This window comes from Giraffa tippelskirchi, chromosome 14 (genome assembly GCF_054371585.1).
Source record: "Giraffa tippelskirchi isolate mGirTip1 chromosome 14, T2T-mGirTip1v1.2.pri, whole genome shotgun sequence".
NCBI lineage: Eukaryota > Metazoa > Chordata > Mammalia > Artiodactyla > Giraffidae > Giraffa > Giraffa tippelskirchi.
Window position 1 is genome coordinate 38,654,283 of NC_137288.1, and position 24,757 is coordinate 38,679,039.

At 38.9% G+C, this 24,757-nt stretch overlaps 2 protein-coding genes across 2 annotated transcripts in view; one reads left to right on the forward strand and one right to left on the reverse strand.

Annotated features, from left to right (window-relative positions):
• DSG4 (desmoglein 4) overlaps positions 1–20,692 on the reverse strand; it is a 37,790-nt gene extending 17,098 nt beyond the window's left edge. Inside the window, exons 1-9 of the mRNA XM_081563166.1 lie at positions 20,662–20,692; positions 15,030–15,070; positions 9,373–9,408; positions 7,607–7,738; positions 5,413–5,568; positions 4,915–5,059; positions 4,149–4,315; positions 3,745–3,879; positions 2,398–2,583 (exon numbers count right to left, since the gene is read on the reverse strand). Of these exons, the coding sequence (XP_081419292.1) occupies positions 2,398–2,583; positions 3,745–3,879; positions 4,149–4,315; positions 4,915–5,059; positions 5,413–5,568; positions 7,607–7,738; positions 9,373–9,408; positions 15,030–15,070; positions 20,662–20,692 (1,029 nt within the window). The remainder of the gene's footprint in view (positions 1–2,397; positions 2,584–3,744; positions 3,880–4,148; positions 4,316–4,914; positions 5,060–5,412; positions 5,569–7,606; positions 7,739–9,372; positions 9,409–15,029; positions 15,071–20,661) is intronic.
• LOC145534639 (uncharacterized) overlaps positions 1–23,911 on the forward strand; it is a 119,167-nt gene extending 95,256 nt beyond the window's left edge. Inside the window, exons 4-5 of the mRNA XM_081562654.1 lie at positions 267–326; positions 21,692–23,911. The gene's annotated coding sequence lies outside the window, so the exon portion shown is untranslated. The remainder of the gene's footprint in view (positions 1–266; positions 327–21,691) is intronic.
• The last annotated feature ends 846 nt before the right edge of the window (positions 23,912–24,757 follow it).

The following is a 24,757-nucleotide window of genomic DNA, read 5'->3' on the forward strand; positions in this document are numbered from 1 at the left end:
AAGCATATTGTTTTCTGCTCTTTGTAAAAAACTTGGGAAGTTATCATTCTGAAAAAATATACATACTTTGTTTACACCATGTCTAGTACTGCCTTGACCAATTTTTCATGAAATTGAATTTCCAGTAGTTTTTTTTTTCTTTTTGCAATAATGTAAGTAGATTTTTAAAAAAGTTTTAGCTCTCACAGAAGACATTATGTATGTCATAGATAGTGCACTGCCTGAGTGATGAATGTGTTTTCTTTTTCATTTTTCTAATTTTGTAGAAATGATGAACTCTGCATTCAAGCTCAGTGACTCCTGTTTTGGTGAGAGCAGCAGTTTCAGTAAGTAGCATCATCACTATTCTCAAAGTTTGGTGACCTGCTGCTATCTTCTGGACACGAGACCAGGTGCAAGGGATGGAAAGATATTTAGGTCAAGTTATTTATGCTAAAGGTTTTTTTTTTTTTGCTCTTATTTTAGTAGTTTAGGAGGCAGATTAAAAGCAAAAAAAAAAAAAGTTATATATTGCAAGATAATATACGAAGACAGTGATAAATGCGGTAAGAAGATAGGTAAGAATTTCACGACATGTCTAGATCTTGATTTTTAACTAAGATGCAAGGTAGAACAAATTCTGATCTCTGGAAAGAAATGTGACTAAATATTCAGAATTTGATGAGGTGACAGGCAACCTCCTTTCTCTCTCTTTCTATATGTGTCACATTTTGGCAGTGGCTCCTATTTGTTCCTTAATTTGTATTTTGACTGCATTCACTTTAGATCAGGTTCCTAACTTCAAGACTTGATCAATATAATAATTATTTTCTTTCATCTTTCTGGAGTTGAGCTCATAATGTTACAGGTATTTAAAAATATACCCCAAAGGTTTTCTTGGTGTATAAGTAGAGCTGGTGAATTGTTTTGGTGAAGGGCAAATAGTAAATATTTTAGGCTTTGGAGGTCAGATACAGTTTCTGTCTTGAGCATTCAGTTCAGCCAATGGAGTGTGGAAACAGCCATAGGAAATATATGAATGAATATGTGTGGCTGTGTTCCAGTAAAACTTTATTTGCAAAAAAGGGGCAGGTCAGATTTGGCTGCTGTTTGCTGATGTTTGGCCCAAAGCCGTGTTTCTCAAACAGGAAGTGTATCGCATAGTCTTGGAGTCCTTGTGTTCTCTTAAGGAGCTTTGAAATGTCGTATATTGATTTGAATGGCAATTTAAAAAGCACATACAGATGTTTTCCACGTTTTTGATGACTGCCTCATAAATTAATACACTGCATGATTTCTGTGCTAGTGGTTGTATTTTGTGATAAAGTAGTAATACTTTAATTTCTCCAAACAGTTGCAAAAAGGACAGAAAAAAATTCAGTATATAAACACTATGTTTGCATCAGATGAGGGCTAAATGGCTTCCTAATTTACTGTCTGGAAAAAAGTATCACAGTAACTGGAATAGAGAAAAGTAGTAACAACTGAATAATCACAGTTCACACTGAGTACTCAAATAAATATGTAGATAGGTATATGTTTTCATAGCTATAAGTTCTGTTTATATTGTTAGTAGTAATTTTGTTCGTGAAAAATTAATTTCCCTTATTGCATTAATGCTAATTTGAATCGTTTGTAGTTTTATTTGTATTTTTAGATTTTATTGTTGTCCATAAAGCATAAAGTAGTTCAAGAAAAATTAATCTATAAGAAAAAAGTCAAATCCTGCAGTCCAGTACTCAATGTTCTTAACTTGTGTTCTTGCATCTCATCACTTTTCTCCACGAATACTCTGCAACAGCCCCACAGAACTGCTCGTCATGCCTGAACATGCTTTATGCTTTCTCACCTGTGTGTTTGTGCATTTTGTTACCCACATTAACAGTCTCAGTTATGAAGTCTTAAACCTGATTCCATGACTGAAACCCTTTCAGCCACCTCTTGCTCAGAAAGATCTTATCTGTTAGTATTTATTTCATATTTCACCCATCTGGCTACTAATTGGGGCTTCCCAGGTGGTGTTAGTGGTACAGAACCCGTCTGCCAATGCAGGAGATGTAAGAGACATGGGTTTGATCCCTGGGTTGGGAAGATCCTCTGGAGGAGGGCATGGCAACCCACTCCAGTTTACACCTAATACCATAACATCTGCTATGTGTTTTGTTTTTAACTCATATTATTACCTAGTTTGGAAGTACCTGCCTTATTTTCTCAACTAGGTGTTGGGAATTGTGAGAACAAAGCAGACTTCTTATTTCTCTTAGTAATAAACACTGCATTGCTGAACAGTCCACTAACTCAGGACACTTGTCCACACAAGCAGTATGCAAGGTTATGGTGTATTTGTTACAGAGACATTCTCTTTCTGAGTATTTTAGCCCTTCTTGGAAAGCAAATATTATAGATCCCATACTGTACCTTGACGACTTTCAAAATGCCTTCGTTGGTTTGTGGGTCTGTTTGAATATCAAACCAATTCCCATCATTTCCAGAGAGAATTAAGTATTTTGCCAACCAGTTGTCAGTGCCTTCTTCGTCGAGATCAATTGCTTGAAATCGGATCAGTTCGGAACTTAAACAGTTCTCTTTGATACTCGCTGAGTACTGAAATGGCATAGATCAATTTTATAATCAATGAATTTGCAAAAGGAAAGAGATTGACCTATCATAATTATTATTTGAAATACTAACAACAGATTATGCCAATGATTTTTGCATCAGCCATCTGTCCTATCAGAAATATAAGAATAAAATGATTACAAGATAATAAAACTGGTTTCCTTGTGCTGCAGGTACAGTCAAGGTCAAATAGGCACTTTGTTTTATTTTTCTTGCTTACTTGAAATTTTCCTTAAGTTAGTTCTTCCTTTTACTTAAAGGGCAGGATGGTAACTATATTAGACTTTGTGGACCAGAGAGTTTGTGTCAGTTACTCATTTCTGCTGTTGTTAAGATCAAAGCAGCCACAGACAGCACAGGGCAGTTGTGGCCCAATAAAACTTTTTAATTTTAACCAAAACAGGCAGTGAGCCAGATTTGGCCCTACTGTTTTCAATTGTGCCTCTTTATGAATATGGAAGTTGGAATGTTTGGTACTTTTCTGAAATTGATTCAGCAAATTGTCAGGCATAGAAAAATGTCTCAATGCTGTTACTTGATTCCCAGAGTTATGTTTATAAATTTCTACACTTCTGTGAGTAGAGAGTTACGGAGGAGATAGTCCATTGCTGCCAAAGAAGAGATTTACACAGAATAGTGACTCAAAGGCAAACGTACTATTTAGTGAAAGTTGCTCAGTCGTGTCTAACTCTTTGTGATCCCATGGACTATACAGTCCATGGAATTCTCCAGGCCAGAATACTGGAGTGAGTAGCCATTACCTTCTCCAGGGGCTCTTCCCAACCCAAGGATCAAATCCAGGTCTCTCACATTGCAGGCGGACTCTTTACCAGCTGAATCACCAGGGAAGCGCCCAAGAATACTGGAGTGGGTAGCCTATTCCTTCTCCAGCAGATCTAGTATATGATTATATATGAGAAGTTCCAAAGTTTATACAGCGAGAAAGTTGAATACGTCTATACATGTCATAACCCCATGGACAGAGGAGCCTGGTGGGCTACAGTCCATGGGATTGCAAACAGCTGGACATGACTTAGCACAGCACAACAGAATACATGTCATAGAAACAGGTTCACAAACTAGCAGGGAAGTAGATCTATTATTGACACTTATGGGGAAAAAAGGAGTAGAAGAACAACAACTTACGGAAGTTTTCTCCAAAGTGGGGAAATTATCATTGACGTCTAAAACCTTGATTCTGCAGTCACACTCCGAAGATAGTCCATCTGTAGCTCCATCCCGATCTGAGCCCCTCACAAGGAGGTTATACATGCTGTGTTGCTTAAGATGAAAGAGAATTTTAAGACTTTGACCTAGTTTGGAATACAATCCAACACATTCTGATTATTCCATTTTTCTTTTACAATTTTCTGTCATCTTTTAATACAATATTTTTTTCTTTTCATCATCTTCATTGAAACGTAATGACTGGACTATTTTTACTCTTCTCCTTTACACGAAAAAGGCATGGGCACACATGAATCATTTCATGTTTGTCTCTTCAAAACTGAATTCCTTATTTTTAAAAATTCATTCACAGTAGGCTTTACCTCTCTGTCGAGGAAATTGGACGTCGTGCGCACTTCTCCCGTGTATCTGTTCATAATGAACATCGGTGAGCCTGCTGGCTCCTGAGACACGATCTTATAGGCAATTTTAGAATTCAGATGATTGTCTTCATCTGCATCTGTGGCACTTAACTTTACCACCAGGGTGTCTAGAAATGAAGACAGAGGCGAAGAAGGTTTGGAAGTCCATTAGAATCAATTCTGCAAATCATCAGGCATAGGAAGAAAGAGTGGTCTGCCTTCTCCTGAATTCTCTTGCTCTAGTTTTCCATGAGCATATAGTACCATAACTTTCTGCTTCACTGCTGATTACAAAAATAACGGTGGTTTGCTTCTATAAAATCCTTTACCATTTATAAAGTACTTATACTCCTTAAACGATTAGATGGCAAATTAGCAAAATATAGGAATCTTTTTAAAAAATCAATAATCTTTGTTTTAAAATGTACTTATTAATTTATTTAAAGTGACAACAATAAACTCATTATGTTTACATAAGTCACATCTTTTTTATAAAAAATGAACTATATCACAACGGAATTTAGTGACATGGTTGACATTGTCTCATGTTTCTACAAATGTATTTTTAAAAAACTTAAAAAATTGTTTAATACAATTTTTAAAAATTACTTTCCATTTTCAAATACAAATTTGGCTTTTTCTGGTATTGAAATTGCCTGTATTTCAAAAGCTTTTGACCAAGACAAATAGATAGTGTAGCGCAGTGAAGGCGTGTCACTCTACTTACTTGCTTCGCTGTTTTCTTCAATGCTGGCTGTGTACACATTTTGTGTAAAGACTGGGGGGTTATCATTTATGTCCATAACTTTGACTCGAAGCTCAAGAGGCCTTTCTAAGTCTTCACCCCGTGAATTCAGAGCCTGGCAATAAATCTGTGGAAAGTTGGAAAAAAAACAAAACACCGTTTTCACCAAAGGAAGTTAAGCAAGAAAGAGCCTGAAAATAGATCAGGTAGTGTGCAAAGCAACAATTTTCCCAGTAAATTCAGACTGTTTTACAATCTAGTGATTTAAATTTTATCAAGATATTTGATCACATACGTAAGGTAACACATGAGAGAATCCTGAACTGTAATAAATTTATATTTTCATACTCTTTTCATCTATTCAAGTCATTTATTTGATTTTGGTTTACTGTGTTGTATCAAAAGTAAGCATTAGTCCTGAGATGATATTTTTTAAAGAAAAAAAATATGCATAACTCAGAGCACACTGCTGTGACTTACCAAGAAAAGTGGTGTTATCTCTCGATCCACCACTGAAGTGATGTTAATTTCCCCTGTCCGAGGGTTAATGGTGAACACTCCATAGGGTGGTCGATCAATTCCTGCCCCAGAGATGCGGTATGTAATCTTCTGATTCACTTCACAGTCTGATCGAATCTATGAAGAAAATGGCCATAAGTGTGATTTAATTTAGACCAGGTCATGATCTTGAACCAAAACCTGGAGCCATGACTTATGTCTGTATAACTTTGGAAAATTCACTTAGCTCTGCCAAGCACCAGCCAATAATGAGATATTAATAATACTGCCTATACCCTAGGTTTGCTAATACCACCTATACCCTAGGTTTGCTGCGATGATTGTATGAGGTAGCATATAGTCACCTCACCCCACCTCACTTCACTCCAATTCCTGGCATTTGGCACTTATGTGCTTGATGCTACACTTGTTATTATGAAAGCATTCTTCAATTTTCTAGTTCTCTTTGCTCCTGGAGAAAGAATTTGAGAGAAGAAAGCACCATCTCTACCTTTAAAAAGGTGTTTCACATTAATATGAACAGTCTAGACTTTAGTTAGAGATTTAATCAAAATTACCAATAAATTAGGAAAGCCAGAAGAGAAATACAGTGTTTAGAAATATTGGCAATAATTTTATCAGTTGAAGCCTACTGTATCACTCATTTGCCAAACAGATTTTGTGACAAATATTCTGCCATATATTCTGCCATATAGGTTTTGTTTGGGTAGTTTTGTATATTCTATTCATAAATTTAAACAAAGATATTTCAATTTTGAAACCTCACCTGTATATTGAAGATGAGAACACCCAGTAAAATACTAAGATTTGTTGCCCAAATATCCACAATGACAGCTGAAAATACAACTTGGATTAGCTCCCCTTAATCTAAAGATCTTTTTTATATAAATGAAAGTCCAGGAAATCCCCCAAATGTGAATAAAAAAAGAAGAAAAGGAAATGGCAACCCACTCCAGTATTCTTGCCTGGGAAATCTCATGGACAGAGGAGGCTGGGTGGCTACAGTCCATGGGGTCACAAAGAGTTGGACACGACTGAGCGACTAACACAAAAGATACCATGCAAATGGGATAACAGAAAGCTAAAACTGTGAGTTGAATGGAAATGGTAACAATTTAAAGCTTTCCAAAAATTTCCAAGAATTTGAAAACTTCTGAGAGAAAATAATCTCTTTTCCTGAGGTGCGGTTACATCTTTAGTATCAGTGGGATGCTCATTATATGTGTAAAGCTTTCTATAGACATTTAAGCTGTACATGTATGTAATATTTAAGGAGAGAATTCTGGTAGATCACTGTACTATTGATTTCACCATGAGGGCAGGGCCAAGATGTCCAGAAAGAGCTAATGAGGCTGTTAATGCAGGTCCCCTCCTTCATGAATCAATTTATTATATATTCTTTTCTTCACTCTCCTTCCTTACTGATTGCCAGTATTTAGAGTACTTTTTAAGACTCTTCTAATTTCTGGATGTAGGAATTTAGTGGGAATTTTTGACCCCGTCCTGACTCTCTTGGAAGGGATTTGTAAACTTTCCCAGGTGGTGCTAGTAGTAAAGAACCCGCCTGCCAAAGCCGGAGACACAAGATTTGGGTTCAATTCCTGGGTCAGGAAGATCCTTTGAAGAAGGAAATGGCAACCCACTCCAGTATTCTTGCCTGGGAAATCCCATGGACAGAGGAGCCTGGCGGGCTACAACACATAGGGTGGCAGAGTCAGACACGACGGAAGCGACTTCACACAGGAACCTAATGGAAACTTTTGACACTATCCTGACTCTCTTGGAGGGAATTAATCAATACTGTAAACCTTTGATTTTGTAATATAAAACTATTGCATACATCATGCATGCCTTTCCTATGATGTAGACATGTGACAGTACACAGAATGCAAACCAACAGATAAAGCTCAGTTGTACAGGAGATCCAGATCTCCCCGGATCACTCAAGGACCCTTTGCTCTGTATTATCAGCTCCCAGAATGTGATATTCAAAACAACGTCTCAACAATGTAAACAAATCACTCCACATCACCCATCTTCCTGAGTCACTATGGTGTCCTGAAGGCTGCAAGTCCTCAACATGTCTGGGGCCTTTCCTGCCCTGCAGAAGCCTTTGTTATCAGCACAGCCTCCTCCTGTTTGTTTCATCACTTACTCTGGCAATCGGATTCCTCTTGGAGTTATCTTCTCCTTCTCGACAGGCAGCAGCAAACTTGATCCACTCCCGCTTCTGTCTTCTGACCGTTTGCCATTTTGCGGTGCCATTTTCTGCATCTAGTTCCTTCACCTTAACCAAAAAACGTTCCCATTTTGCAGTGTTAGAGCAGTTTTACTCAGTAGGGACACTTATTCAACACTGTAAGGTGCACCCAGAGAAAGCAATGGTATCGAATTTGAGGAACAAAGAAAATGTTTACTATTTCACAACTCTGGATGGACACAGCCTGGTCACCTTGACTTAGCAACTTCTCTTGGAATTATCTCTAACTATAGGATTCTAGTGAAACAAGTTTTCTTAGCTGTGTATGGAGCTCACAGTATGTTCTAATGGGTAACAGGTGTGGTTTTTCTTTCCTCACTCTGTCCTCGCCGGGTGAGGAGTCCTGCCCACCTCACCCTTCTCTCTGCTGTGACCAGGTTTCCTGGTCTGCAGAGTGTAAAAACTGCAGTGTTCCATGTGAGCATATCCCCTGTGAAAAGAGCTTTGTGCTGGTGAGTGTGCTCAGCTAAGAGAGGGAAGGGATTTTTCTCCTCTCTTGATAAGGACACTGCCCTGGCTAAGCATCCAAATAGATTAGCTCAGGATTAGAAGGATATTTTAGCTGAGTTGATGATACCTGCAGTAATCCCATGGACGTCTAGATGGCTTCTCAGTGTTGTCTGTTTGTATCTCTGCTTGCTATATGTTTTTCTCTTTGTAGTCTTATGTTGCTATTGTTGGAGGATGTTTAAGAATTTTTTTTTTTTTTTTTTATAGTTAAAGAATTTATGTGGGAGGTGAGAGGCAGGCTCAAGAGGGAGGGGACATATGTACAGTACCTGTGGCTGATTCATGTTGATGTATGGCAGAAACCAACACAATATCATAAAACAATTATCCTTCAATTAAAAATAAATAAAGAAGAAAAGAATTTAGAAATATTACTACCTGCATGTTTGTATACATGTGTACTTATGTGTAGAGATTTTTAGCAGTAACTCCTAATATATTTATAAAGATGTGGATAAGTGTGTTTTCTTTAATCAAGACTTTAATTACCACTTTGGGGAAAGAAATCAGTGAATGGAATTTATCCTTTCAAAAATCAAAGAATTTTTCATTTTCCCCCCATTTTGATGCAACTTCCATTTGATACAAATGTTCCCCTATTTGCAACAGAGATTTGAAAACTAATTTTATTTTTTTCAAAGGTTTGAGATCATCATAATGTAAATTTAACTACTGAAATAAAGTCCTGCTGGAGATAGAGGACAGTAGCTTTATATCCTGAGTCCTGCTCTAAGAATCTGCACCAGATTCTCTGTTGTTTTATTTAATTGTGATTACATATTTTTTACTTTTGTATCTTTTACTCATCAATTTACTGTCAGTTGTCTTCTTGCTGATATAACTGTCGAAAAATCCTCTTCCCACTCTAATATGTAGCTTTGCTTCTTTTTCTTTGATTTAGGTTGGAAAATGTATAGATAAGCTGATGGCATAATTTGATTAAGTAGGAGTTACTACACTGTCACAAACTGTGGCTAAATGCATGGCTATTGGGGAATATAGGTTTTACCATTGCTATTTCAATTTGGAAGAAGTTCTTTCTCTTATCTTTTATCTCAACTAGTTGGTTTCTGATTTTTGATATATGATGCATTACGAAATTCAGTTTTTCTTTTGATTTTAAATTGAAAAATAGTTTTATTATACATTACCTCAACAACAAATTCACTGTTTACTTCCAGCACCACCTGTTACAGAAGGTAAAATATAAGCATAAATTTTCATAATTTAAAGGAAGCAGTACCAGAAAAGCATTGACAGTGTTTTCATTAATCCATTTGTTAAATACTATTTTGTTAGTAATATGGAATAAACATGGATGATGGAAAATGAATAATACAGGCTTTTTGCCCTCTAAAGGCTTAACTTTTAGAGAAGACAAAATTTTAACTAAAGCAAGGCAGGTTAGGATACATGCTTCAACATAGGTACTGATGGGCTCAGTGAAAGGACAGAGTGGACCACTCAACTTATCAAGGTGAATCCTGGGAAAGACTCATAGGAGAAGAGGCCATTGAAAGGGTCTGCAGGATGAACCTGCTTTGATAAGAGGAATTGATGGGGAAGAAAATTTTCACAAGAGGAAAACTCAAGTACAGTTGTAAAGGCATTAAGTTTTAGAGGATGTTCTGGAGATGGTAGATAATATTAACTGGGAGGAATTAGAGGAAATGATGAGGGATGGGCGACAAGGCTTAGATGTGAGCTTGGAACCAGATCATGAAGTTTTATATGCCAGACTCAAGAATCTAGACTTTATTGGGTAAGAGACTGGGAGTGACAAGAACATCATTTTTAAAACATGTCATTGATACAAAGTGGAGATTACAAGGAGAAAGCACTTGAAGTTGACACCCTGAGATAGCAGTTGCTTAGGTAAGACATAGAACACGAACATCGGTGCTAAGACGGCACTGGGAAGGGGAGAGGATGGAAGCTTGTGGGCAGTGGGGCAGGAGAGAGGAAGAGCCACATGATTCTGGTGACGTGAGTGAGGCTTTCTCAGAGAATTGAGGTACTATTAATAGAAACAGAAAATTCAGCGGGAGATTATCACTGCAGGGAGATGGTGACCTAAGTTTGTTTTATTTGTTTTCAATGGGTTTCTGAAATTTGGAATAGGTATAAAAGCTATATGTGTGTGTGTGCTCAGTCGAGTCGGACTCTGCGACCCCATGGACTGGAGCCCACCAAACTCCTCTATCCGTGGGATTCTCCAGGCAAGAGTACTGGAGTGGGTAGCCGTTCCCTTCTCCAGGGAATCTTCCCAATCCAGGCATCGAACCCACATCTCGTGAATCTCCTGAATTGGCAGGCAGATTCTTCACCAAGTATGCCACCTATAGAAGTAGAATTTATCCAGACAGGAGTGCTGTTTAAAGTTGAAGGAAATGAGGCTATGACTTGAAACAGTTTAAGATAAAAGAAGTAGGCAGGGATCAGAATCTAATGGGAACTGCTTGTATTTGTGCAGAGGTCAGAAGGGAGAAGTCTGAAAACAGAGGGCACTCAGAGACTAACAGAACAGAGAGGTCAAGGGATCAGGGCTGTGGGTGTACAGCAGATTCTGTTAGTGTGAGAATGCTAAGAAGGGTAAGGGGTGGAGGGTTGGAGAGGATGTGTAGTTCAGAAAGTAAAAGAAGTTGGGTAAGTGGGTGAAGGAGAAGTAGCCAAAGAGCAGGCAGAGTGAGTGGACTGGAGTGATAAGTTAGACAAAGAGGGAATATTTAGTGGTTTACATGCCATAACAAGGACAAGGAGAATGGGAATGAGGACATCATGGGATCTAAAGTAGACAGTTTTTGCTAACTTTACCCAGGGGAATAAATCAAATTACAGGAGTCAAGAAATAAGTTATTGAGAAAAATGGAAATAGCAATTATAGATTAAGTGTGAGATGCAGTGAGGATTTAACTAGATCAAGTCATATTTTGGGACACCATGATCAAATATATAGTCTACAGGGAGAGGAAATGGGATTGTGGAGAAAGAGTGATAGGAAGAGAAAGGAAATGGAGGGGGAGAAGGGGGAAGAAATCAAAGAGTAGATACTATTGTGATTGAGAAAATGTTGTTGTTCTTTAATCACTCAGTTGTGTCCAACTATTTGAGACACCATGGACTGTAGCCCTCCAGGCTCCCCTGTTCATGGGATTTCCAAGGCAAGAATACTGAAGTGAGTTGCCATTCCCTTCTCCATGGGATCTTTCCAACCCAGGGATAGAACTCCTGTCTCCTGCTTTAGCAGTTGGACTGTTTACCACTGAGTCACCAGGGAAGCCCTGATTGAGAGAATAGGAATGGCTGAATCAGAACTGTGGGTGAAAGAGACCAGATACGAGGAAGACGGTTGCTTGTTTTGAAACAGAAGGTCAAAAGAATACAATGAAGAGAGAAAATCATTTGGAGGTGTAATTGGAGGAAAATTACACACATACCTATTCCATAGTTCTGAACAGTTGGAATGAGAAGGTGTGGGGAGGGCTAGAAGAGACTGTCAAAGACCTCTGGAATTTGCCAGAGGGTAGGTAACAGGAAGCCAGCCCAACAGCCCAAGTCAGAGAGGAGCCGTCGGCCCACCTAGCATTCTTGAAATGATTATTCCCTCATTGTGCGGTGCGTTTGTTCTGTGCCTTTTCTAGCAGTACTTGACAGTCTGGGAGTGGGTGGACAAAGAATACAAGGGCTGTCCTGGTTTGGGGGATTGTTGTTGAGAACAGAGCAGAGATGCAGGGAGGGGATCAGACACGACTGTGAACTCCAGAGAGTCAGTGAACTGAGACCAGAGAGCCTGGGACTGGTGGAGGGGGGCAGAGTAGATTTTGCAGGTGTGAAATGGGGGTGTAAGAGGGAGTGTAGGGCGGGGATTTTGAATGACAGCTGAGTCCAGAGAGGGTAAAATACAGATGAGAAATTTGGCAGTAGGACCCAGTATTTCCTTTTAACTTACTTTCTCACTCATGTGTACTTTTATTAGACATAGTAAAATATCTAGACCTGGGAAGAAAGTTTAATATTGAGCAGAAGATGGTTTTAATTGGTTGCATAAGATGTCTTATTTCATAACTAATATTGCCTTTTGGGGACCTCCCTGGTGGTCCAGTGGTTAAGAATCCACCTTCCAATGCAAAGGATGCAGGTTTGATCCCTGGTCAGGGAACTAAGATCCCACATGCTGCGAGGCAACTAAGCCCCTGAGCCACAACGAAGATCCAAAAGTATTGCAACTCAGACCCAACATAGCCAAATAAATAAATAAGTAGTTTTTTTTCTTTTAATATTGCCTTTTGGGAGTTAGGTATTCTTTTTGTTAGAAAAAAGATGATTCTGGAAGGTCTAAGAAAGTAGAAAATCACACAGTATCCCACTACTTGGAAATCGCCATGGTTAATATTTGGAGAAATTCTTCCAGGATTTTTTTTTTTAAACACATATACAAGTTGTAATTTTTTTTCTAACCAAAAAGAAATCATATTATAACATGCCATTTGATAGTTTGGTTTTTGCACTGATTATTGGGGTAAAGTTCCATGTCAGTGAATACGTCGAGACATCGTATATTTTGAAGATTACCTTATGTACCACTTTAATAGATGTCTTCCATTCAGGGCATCAGGATACTAGGATAACAGAGAACTGATAGATTCTGTGATTTAGAGTTGGAGATGAAACTGACTTGCGATTCTCAAGTGCGTCCTCTAGTGAGAGGTTAAAGGTGGTCTTGGTGGATGTCAGGTGCTTGGTGAACTCAGCATGTGAGCCCACAGTTACTAAGAAGCTCTCCGTCCTCATCTTCACTTCCCCCTTGTCTCTCTTCTCTCTCTCCTCTGCTTCTCCTCCTTCTTTATCTCTCCTCTTTGATATTCTCTTCCATCTATTCCTCTCGCCCTACCTGACGTTGTCTTAGGTTTGACTGAGAATCATGCTAGCCTCAGTATGCTGCTTCCTCTCTGAGCTATAATCAACCCAATAACCTAATTTTAACTGGAAGGAGTGAGAGTGAGTTCTCGTGGGGTTCTGCTCATAACTCAGTCAGTGATGTGGCAGTAGTTTTCCACTGTATCCACCCTAGTTTCTGTCTGCTTAAAAGTCTGCCAGGTTAATATTGGATGTGTGTGGTATGAAAACACCCTCTGGAGGATGGACCCAAATTACCGACTCTTTTTGTTAAATTAATTAAGCAGGAGGCTATTAAACTGGGGTGGCTCTGATGCTGAGGTGTTGAGGCAAGCAAACCAAAATCTAAGCCTGTAAATGCCTCAGGGATAGCTGTTCACAAATAGTCCACTAGGCTTTAGGCTGCGTGCTCAGTTGCTTCAGTCATGTCCAACTCTTTGCAACCCCATGGACTGTAGCCTGCCAGGCTCCTTTGTCTATGGGATTCTCCAGGCAAGACTACTGGAGTGGGTTGCCATTCCCTCCTCCAGGGGATCTTCCCAGGGATGGAACCTGTGCCTCTTGCTCTCCTGCACTGCAGATCTTTACTCACTGAGCCACTTAGGAAACCCCAGGCTTTAGCCTGCAGCACCAATAATCTCCTTACTTTGCTTTTGCTTTTTCTCTATAAAAGCTTTCTGCCAGCCTCTGTGGGCAGAGTGTTTCTAACTACTTACAGTTTGGTGATGCCTAATTTGGATCAATTTTTGTTCAAATAAATTCTAAAATTTTATTATGTTCCAGTTTATCTTTTAACAATTCATTTACTCAGTGCCTAAAACTTCTCTTGAATGACCTGATATTATTTTACCAAATTGCCGTGGTTTTGGTTAAACCTTGCTGTCACATAATTATTTTTCTGATTGGGAAAATATTGGTGTTTGTGTTGAACTATTCCTAATGCCGTCTTATAGAAATCTTCAGAAATTTTTGCTTTTGTGGCCCTAAAGTTTTTTGAGAAATGATGTGCTTCTTCAAAATTTTCTAAATACTTTAACCTAAATTTTTTGAATTTATTAAATAAATAATTAAATTGATTAATTAGATAATTAATTAATTAACTTAATTAATTTAACAAAAAGAATCAGTGATTTGGGTCCATCCTCCAGCGGGTGTTTTCATACCACACACATTCAATATTAACCTTGCAGACTTTTAAACAGGCAGAAACTAGGGTGAATACAGTGGAAAACAACCTAAGACATCTAACAAATTTCATCATGAGTTTAAATAGCTGTAAAGGATGGAATTTAAGAATACTGTAAATGTTGATATTTTGAAATAAAACTGTTATACTACTTTTTAAAGGTAGCCAGTAGAATCCAAAAGTTGCAGTCATTTGATGCCAAAGAACCCATCAACAAAATGAAAAGACAACATACTAAATGGGAGAAAATATTGGTAAATGATATGACTGATGAGTCAATATCCAAAATATGTAGATAGCTCATATAAGTCAACATCAAAAAACAAAAAACCAAATCCCAATTGAAAAATGGCAGAAGACCTGAATAGACACTTATCCAAAGAGGACATTCATATGGCCAGCAGGTCCTTGAAAAGATGTGCAGTATCATTAATCATTAGGGAAATGCAAATTAAAACCATAATGAGATATCAAGTACCACCTGTCAGAATGACTATCATCAAAAAGACCACAAATAACAAATGTTGGCGAGGATATGGAGGAAAGGGGACCTTAGTACACTGTTGATATGAAGTGTAAGTTGCTTCAGCCACAGTGGAACATAATGTGGACGTTTCTCAGAAAACCAAAAATAGAACTATCATATGACCCAAAAATGCCACTCCCAGTTTCTGTGCCCTAGTTGATGAGTTTCCTGTCTTTCTTTTTTTCTCTGGAGGTCCTTACAATAAATGGTATTAACTTCAGTAACCTGAATAGGACCTTTTCTAGCAATGTAAAAGTGCCAAGGAAACTAAAATGTATGTGCCTATGCTATCTCCAAGAATATGATGAAGAATCAGATGGGGTAAAGAGCTCACAGGTTAAAAGAGGGAGGAAAACAGATGAGAAAAGATCCTAAAATATCATACACATTGTAAAAGAAGCACGTGCAGGTTACAGCATTGGCTCATTTCGGGAAAGGAGTCCATTTTGGAACTGTAGATGAAGTTTGGGACATGTGATATTGGGTTCAAATTCCATTGTACCCCTTATGGTACATTTATGAATCATTTATGCCCCCAAACTTTATTTATAAAATAAATATCTCTATCTTTCAGGATTTTTGTTATGTGTGTGAAATGACTTTGTTACCTGTAAAATGTTTTGCTAGTGGAAGGCGGTGAAATGGGATGGCAGTGACAGAGCAAATACCAGAGACCAACCCCTCGGTTGTCTTGATTTTTAACCCTCAAACTCACTTTGAAACTCACAGCCCCACTGAAGTTGCCTGTTGCATATAGGTGGGAAATATGGTAAAGTGACTTGGTAAGATAGATAAATTAGAAACTAAACCCATGCATTCATTCACAAATTTTTATCGACAAAATATTATGTGACAGGCACTATCTTTTGTGTACAAGTTCCAACCTTTTATGATGTGTACATTCCAGGGAGAATAATAATAAGATATATAATATTCTCTGGCCATCTAACTTTTGGCAAATTGCTGGAGTTTTCTCTGGGTCTAGTTCTCTTTTAAAATACTTTCTACTAGAGGGACTATGATAATTTTATATATGATATGGAGAATCTAAGTCATTACATGTGCTGATTGCAGTGTTGAAATACATATTACTCTGTTTCATACTGAGTGTATTTCAAGTAGTAGCCACAGAACAAGGCTATTTTTCACCTGCATAACTTATTTTTTTGAAGTCAGTTTTTGAAGTCATTTGCACACCTAGGACCAATTTATTAATAAGCAGTTCTCCCCTAAATAATACTTGTAAAAATAATTGAGGAAAGCAATTGCTGTTCTCAGAGGGAGATGCCAAGTTCAAGCCTAATTATACTACTTTTGTTTGTAATTGAAGGTATATTAAGTAGTGGCATTTTCGTTTGGAAGCCATATAATTTTCTGTGTAGAAAGGGAGGCCAAACATTTCTCAGGCGGGTAATATTTGAAGGTTTCACTCCAGTCCCTCCTCTGACAACCCTGTCATCAGAGCTGCTCTCTGTGAGTGAAGAATTCCAACCTCGATCCCATGTGGGAAAGAAAAGGGAACATCACTGCAGCTCAAACAACAGGTTCATTGCTGTACAAGGATTCTTCCCTGGATGCTTAAGTATAGACAAGAGTCATAAGAACTGTGCTCAGGATCCAGAAGTTCTCTAAAAAGAGAAATATCTTTGAAAGAGGGAGAGCATCATAGAGTCTCAAGAGCCATGAAATATTTTGAGAGCAGGACTTTTATGCTACAACTCTACAGGGAGATATTATTTAGAAGGCTATTAAAATTGTAGGTCATGCTAGGCTAATAGAGATATATCTTGTTGTTGTTGTTCAGTCACTCAGTCATGTCCGACTCTTAGCGACCCTGTGGACTGTAGTCTCCTAGGCTCCTCTGTTCATGGGATTTCCCAGGCAAGAATGCTAGAGTGGATTACCATTTCCTTCTACAGGGAATCTTCCCAACACAGGGGTAGAACCCACATCTCCTGCATTGCAGGCAGATTCTTTACCACTGAACCACCAGGGAAGCCCTGATATATCTTAGAATGGAACATTTATTTTTTTAGTTTATCATGAAGTCTGCAGGTATTTAAGGCAAAAATACAATTTTTCCCACTGGGAGGATTAAAATTTATAATTTCTTAGCCATTTATATTAACAAAAAATAATAAAGATGAGGTTTGCTTCTATGTAAACTTTGGTGTGATGAAGACATTTTTTAATGCTCTATAACAAGCTGGAATGAAGATTGCTGGGAGAAATATCAATAACCTCAGATATGCAGATGACACCACCCTTATGGCAGAAAGTGAAGAGGAACTAAAGAGCCTCTTGATGAAAGTGAAAGAGGAGAGTGAAAAAGTTGGCTTAAAGCTCAACATTCAGAAAACTAAGATCATGGCATCTGGTCCCATCACTTCATGGGAAATAAATGGGGAAACAGTGGAAACAGTGACAGGCCTTATTTTTGGGGGCTCCAAAATCACTGCAGATAGTGATTGCAGCCATGAAATTAAAAGACACTTACTCCTTGGAAGGAAAGTTATGACCAACCTAGATAGCATGTTAAAAAGCAGAGACATTACTTTGCCAACGAAGGTCCATCTAGTCAAGGCTATGGTTTTTCCAGTAGTCACATATGGATGTGAGAGTTGGATGGTGAAGAAAGCTGAGCGCCGAAGAATTGATGCTTTTGAACTGTGGTGTTGGAGAAGACTCTTGAGAGTCCCTTGGACTGCAAGGAGATCCAACCAGGCCATCCTAAAGGAGATCAGGGCTGGGTGTTCATTGGAAGGACTGATATTGAAGCTGAAACTCCAATACTTTGGCCACCTGATGTGAAGAGTTGACTCATTGGAGAAGACCCTGATGCCGGGAAGGATTGGGGACAGGAGGAGAAGGGGACGAGAGAGAATGAGATGGCTGGATGGCATCACCGACTTGAAGGACATGAGTTTGGGTAAACTCCAGGAGTTGGTGATGGACAGGGAGGCTTGGCGTGCTGCGATTCATGGGGTTGCAAAGAATCAGACATGACTGAGTGACTGAACTGAACTGAACTGAACAAGCAGTACTAATACCAGTCATTTAAGGCTGTCTAGGGTATTCTAGGGTTTTAATACAAGTAAAAAGCCAAATCAGATAAGGATTTTTTTTCCCTTCTAGTCTATGCTTCTAGAAATGTTCCTGGCAATTAAATAAATAAAAACAAGTCTGTTCCACATATCAGAATAGCATTGTTTTAAGTGAGAAATAGATTGATAGGTTAGTTCTAAATATGTTTTAAAATCTTGATGCCTGTTTTCAACTTACAGTGAGATAGTATCTATGTGCTTTGTCACCAACCTTATTTACTTTCCAAGAACCAGAATATTTTATTGTAATGTTTATATCTTACATATAGCACAAATGATCACCAAAGGTGTATGAAAATTCTTATCTGATAAAAGCTATGTGGCTGTTTTTAATGATTTTATCAACTTGATAAAATATATCCTCTCACAGCTGATAACTGCCCTGCCTTAAGGTGATTCTTTCCTAATAAAACCTATAGTAGTAGTAGTGTTACTTGCTCAGTCATGTCTGACTCTTTGTGACCCCAGGAACTGTAACCCTTCAGGCTCCTCTATCCATGGGATTCTCCAGGCAGGAATACTGGAGTGGGTTGCCATTCGCTTCTCCAGAGGATCTTCCTGACCCAGGGATTGAAACTGGGCCTCCTGCATTGCAGGTAGATTCTTTACCATCTGAGCTACAGAGAAGTCCAATAAAACATATAATTCAAAATTAAAAAAACAACTTACATAATTCATAGCATGACTTTCATCTTTAGATTCTACAACCAAAGTTATGAAAATAATATTCAGGAGCCAGTTACGATTTGCAGAGTTTCTGCACTGGAAGAAACTTGGTGACATCATGTCTAACTGTGTGTCCAGATGTGAGGCACAGTGAGGCCTTGCGAGGTTGGGTACCTTGGCCAAAGGTACGCAGCCCCTTTGAGGGGAAGCTGTGACTCAACCCTGGGGCTTCTGAGTCTCAGCTCAGTGTTGACCGCACCTTCCTACCCTGATTTGTTTTGTAGTAGAAGTACATGATGAGCAGCATCCTTAGAAAGAAGATGCCAAAGGACTCCTGTGGTATAATGAAACACCTTCTTGTAGTGTAGAGTTTGGGGGGTATCTTTTATAGGTTAAGTCAGTCAAAATCTTGCTTAAAGTACTTTTTGTGGTTGAGAGATAGATGACACAGGGGACTGTCTCTGAGAGGCTGCCACACCCTCGTTAGTGTAAGCTGTAGTGATGCTCCAGAGAGCCTTTGATTTAGTTCATGAAAAAAGGTCAGTGTTCAGGTTCAGGAAATGAAAGATAATTTATTGTTGTTTAGTCACTAAGTCATGTCCGACTCTTTGTGACCCCATGGACTGTAACCCTCCGGGCTCCTCTGTCCATGGGATTTCCCAGGCAAGAATACTGAAATGGGGTACCATTTCCTCCTCCAAGGAATCTTCCTGACCCAGGGATTAAACCCAAGTCTCTTGCATTGCAAGTGTTATCTTTACCATTAGGGCTTCCTTGGTGGTTCAGATGGTAAAGAATCTGAATACAGTTCATGGGGTTGCAAAGAGTCGGAAATGAATGAGCGACTAACACTCATTTTGCTTACCACTGAGCCACTGGGAAGCCTGAAAGGCAAGTAGGCATGCCTGTTTTCAACAGCATCTATAATATTATATTGATTGTCCTTAAGCATTTCTTGCATTTATTCCAATGTTGAAACATGCTAGAAGTTTCTACTTCCCAATTCCAAAAGTTATTAATTGATACGTTAAGGGATCTATTAGAAATGCAAGTCTTCAAGTCTATCACAATTATTAAGAAATGTAAAACACAAATACTTTAGTGGGGAGTAGGGATAAATTTGGGTGTCCCTGGTGGGTCACAGTAAAGAATCCACCTGTAGTGTGGGAGCCACAGAAGATGCAAGTTTGATCCCTGGATCAGGAAGATCCCTTGGAGGGGGGGCATGGAAACCCACTCCAGTATTCTTGCCTGCAGAATCCCATAGACAGAGGAGCATGGTGAGCTACTGTCCATAGGGTTCCCAAGAGTCGGACATAACTGAAGTGACTTAGCATGCAGGCATGCTGGGAGAAATTTAGTATCAAAAACTCCAAAATTACTAAGGATAATAAATCAATACTACCAAAAAGAGATCCTGAGAATCTGGAATATAATACTCTTTCAAGATCAAGAGAAGAAAAATGAACTCTTCAGTTAATAATATTGTCATAAAACATGCCGTGCATAGAGGAATAGGAGGCAAAATTTAGTGCTCAAAAGTCACCTTTAAAATCTTGATACATGCAATCAGTTTTTCTTACAGAAACAAAAAGTTTTTATGAGTCAAAATATGCAGATAACCCACAGAAATGTAACAAGAGGTCATACTGATGATTCTTGATTTCTGTTAAAGATAAAGTCAGAATGTTCCCTCTTCTTTTAGTGGCATAAATGAACAGTGATCATTACAGCAGGGCATTCCAATTCTATTTGGAGTTTTTCAGATTACACATATTTTTCAAAAATTGTCATTTCGTACTCTGTCTTCCAAGCTCAGAGAATGGAATGTTCTACCGCTGTTCCCTTCCAAGCTTGGACTGTGTGCACTTTGGCAGCCTCGGGCTCCTGCACCACTTTTGAAGTTCATAGAAACATGAACTGTGGAAGGACAGTGCCTGCCAGACCAACTGTACAACGATTCCTTATCTTCCCCGCTTGGCTGCCTTCTGCCCTTTTGAGCTGACATTCACATGAGTCTCATATAACACCACTGCCTGAGAATAGGGTGGAAATCATTTACCAAGCTTCTGTTGCAGCACCACTGCTGACATTCCTGGGAGACTGAGGTGCAGCCAACTATAGGAATTTGGCTTTATTTGCTTGAGAAAAAACCCCCCCTACAATTTCCAACAATTCTCTTCTATCTTTCCACTTATTTTTTCTTAACTGTTTTGACCGAATTGTTCTGTCACTTGACCATTGATAGATTTAAGTCTAGTCTAATCTAACCTATCTTACTTTATTCTCAAATAGACTGTTCTAGTTGAATTGACAGTTGTTTGGTGAATTAACTAACCTGATCTTTGTTCCTCTAAGGATCTGATATTAGGAGCTGCCTAATCTCTTTCAAATGGACCTCCCTAGTGGTTCAGTGATAAAGAATACACCTGCCAATGCAGGAGACGCAGGTTCGACCCCTGGGTTGGGAAGATACCCTGGAGAAGGAAATGGCAACACACTCCAGTATGCTGCCTGGGAAATCCCATGGACAGAGGAGCCTGGTGGGCTACAATCCATAGAGTTGCAAAAGAGTCAGACATGACTTAGCAACTAGACAACAACAGCAACAATCTCTTTGAAGGCTAGAATACTCACTATGCGTTATGAGGATCGGAGGAAAGTAATATAATGTCCAAAGTGCCATGTTTACATTGAAGAAATAGGTCATGTAATTGTTCCCTTCCTGGAGTGTAGGAATGCCTTAGTAATTCCAGAAAGGGTTTCTCTTCAAGGCATTCATTTTTCTTTAGTCATTTCTGAGGAGAAAATTCCTATGACTTAAATATTTTATAAGTAATTGCAAGGCAATCCTGACATAGTTAGATTTCCTCCACATTGAAACAAACTCGCAGGGAAATAACTGTTTAAAAGAAATGGGGTTGATCAACTTTACTTCCGTAGAACCCATTAGCATTGAGAATTTTGACAGCAATCTGTCTCATTTAAGTTTAAGTAAAAGAAAATAGAAAAATAATTGCATTTCTGATTATAAATTATATAAATATCCCAGCAGTTTATCTGAATTAGATTCTGTCTCTGATGTCATTTAGGTCTAATTCAACCAGATTCTCACCCTGCTTCTCTATGGCATTTGTTCAGCGTGGAAGGTCCTTTGAAGTCCCAGAGGCCGGACTCATAGAACTCCCGTGGCAAGAAGAGGTTTAAAAATGGAGCAAATCCCAGGTAGAAAGTCCAGCATGTGACACAGGAGGCAAGGCCTCAGGTCTGCACTTCTTTCCCAGGCCTTTAGATTCTACTTACCATTAAAATGATCAAAAGGCAAATGTTCCTGAAAAGGAGCCAGTCCATTCCTCTGGGTCTCTCTTGCACGGGCGGTGAGATTTGACTTGAGTCTGCTCCTCGTCCTGAATTCGGCTCTGGAAAATGTGCTTCGAGATGCCCTTCTCGAGGAAGGCCTGGGTGATGACTCTGCTGCTCTCTGGGCCAAGGGATGAAGATGTTCTATTATGACTCTGTTTCCCCACCCTGAACTCCTGGGCTGGCTGGAGGACTGGCATTGCCTGGGTTCTGGGTAATAGCATAGACACGCCTTGATTCTTATTGCAATGAAACCCTTTGTTGGACACCAAAGAAAAATCCTACAGAGTGTGGACAAGATTTACAGGGAAGATACCCAATGAATAATAAATTACTCACAACATGAAAAATAATTAAAATGCTAGGGCCTGTCATCATGCTGAATGAAATTAGTAGGCTTCTTCTTACTGCCAACATTGTAAAAGCAAAATTACATATACTCACACACACACACACACACACACACGCACATGTTCACTACAGAGCCAACTTCAAGGACTGGCACTTTGAGCAGAGGACATTGTGGAAAGGTACCAGGCCTAAGTAGGGAGACAGACAGAATAATGGAATTCACATGTCTTAATTCTAGTGATACTTCCCTCGATCCTTAAGAAGTCCTATTGTTGAGTTGCATTCTTCAATTTTAAAGATCTTCTAAAAATAAAGTTAAGACAAAGAAACTCTGAGTTCACTAGCATATTTGTTTGCACATTTTAGCATCTTCTTTCCTCAGTATACAGTCAAACCAGTGTGGTAAAACATTAATTAAATTGTTCCAGGGTAACCACAGTACAGAGTGTGTTTATTCCTCATGGCATTTCTGCTGATAAAAAAAGTACATAACATGGCTGAGGAACACCTTTTAAGTCCTCATAAAGATGTATCGAGAAGAAGCCGAAACTGGAAATCTAAGAATTGAAGGGGAAAAGAGCAGAGCAACATCTGGTTATTTCTGAAAATCATTTTCCCTTTTTCATTTCTTTCTTCTCCTTTGTTTGTCTGGGTTTAGAATAGGTATAGTTTTCTCATGAAAAAAATTACTGGCTGGCATCAACTTTCACAAACATAAAAAGAAAATGTTAAACGTTCTCTAATTGCCAGTAGGTATTGTTGGAGAATTTTAAAGGGAGACTGTGTCTTGTCTTCACTACGCCACGCCTGTACTTCAGAAACAATGCAGAAGCAATCCCTACTCATGGAATGTATTCCAAATAACACTTAGTCCTTTGAGAACATTAGTTTTGCATTTTTGGAAGCATAGGATAGAATCTAGGCAGTTGGAGGGCTGGCATAGTATTCTAAAGTGAAGAGAAATGAGTGATATGTTAAAGGTATTTGTGGGATAGAGAGCAGGAAACTATACTTAAGCAACATTAAAAAATGAATTGTTACAAAGAGATGGTATTTGGATGTATCTGCCTAAGCTAACCTATATATTTGGGTGTGTGTTAGTTGCTTGGTCATATCTGACTCTTTGCGACCCCATGGACTGCAGCCCACCAGGCTCCTCTGTCCACAGGATTCTCCAGGCAAGAATACTGGAGTGGGTTGCCATTTCCTTCTCCAGGGGATCTTCCTGACCCAGGGATCAAACTCAGGTCTGCTGCATTGCAGGCAGATTCTTTACTATCTGAGCCACCAGGGAAGCCCCTAAACAGGGAACACTGTGGCTGCATAGCCTGGGAAATGAACCCAGACCTCCCACGTGGCAGGTGAGAATTCTACCACAGAACAACCCATATCTGCCTAATTCAAGTATATATAAGCTGACCTGATAAAGCAGGCGTGTGGATCGTGTTTTAAAATACATCTTTGAGTGGCTCTTCAGAATGTATAAGACTAACGCACATACCTTCATGGGGTGGATATTAACCAACTGTTTAATTGTATGCTATATTAGTCTTTAAACCAAGAATTATGGAAACCTATGCTTGAATAAATAAGCATTTAAAGCATTCTCTTGTAATGTTTTTATATCCAGCTGAGCTTTCATCCTTCTTCATTCGCATGAATTTTTGTCCAGAGGTTTGAAATGTGACAATTGTATCTACCATAGAAAAATTTTCTTTTATAGCTAGGTCAGAACAGCATTAAATTATTTTTTTACTCTTTGAGATATATCCTCTCTCAATGGTGCCAGTGAGCTTGGGGCTTTTGGAATACACAGCATTTTCCCGTTTGTTTTTCTGTATATCAAAGGTGCAAATAGTGCTGCTGCTTGAGATTATTTCTAAGAGAAAGGGTGGTGAGAGATGGTTCTCTCCAATCCAGCTTCCCAGAGACCTTTTCATTGGCTATAATTACACTATGACCTTGTTTTTATTTTTGTACAAAGGATTTGACTTAGCTGGAATAAAGAAGGACAATGAGAATTTGCACTGTGGCAGTGAGTGGGGTTATTCCTCGGCTAACTGTGGCATTATTTCCATCCCTAGAAATACACCACCAACAGCTCTGGAGATGGTTTGTGTCTTGTGGAAATGTAATGTGCAATATTGCTTGAATTTGAATTGTAAAAACACAGGAGAAGAAAATAAAGTGTCTCAAATAAATGGAATTTCAGGCTTAAAAAATATATGACTGACATCTTCTTTCTACGTGCCACCAGTTTATCATGGCCGATATACTAATTCTTTTTTGGTGTCCGCATCTAAAGGAGAGGATGAGAGGATGGTAGAGAGTTATGGGAGCTTCACTGCTTCTAGTACCCTGCCCTGGGCCAAGAGGCAGGAATAAATGTGGGAGATCTTGGATTGCAGTGGGAGTTACTATAGAACAGTAGAGAGTGGGAGAAGCCA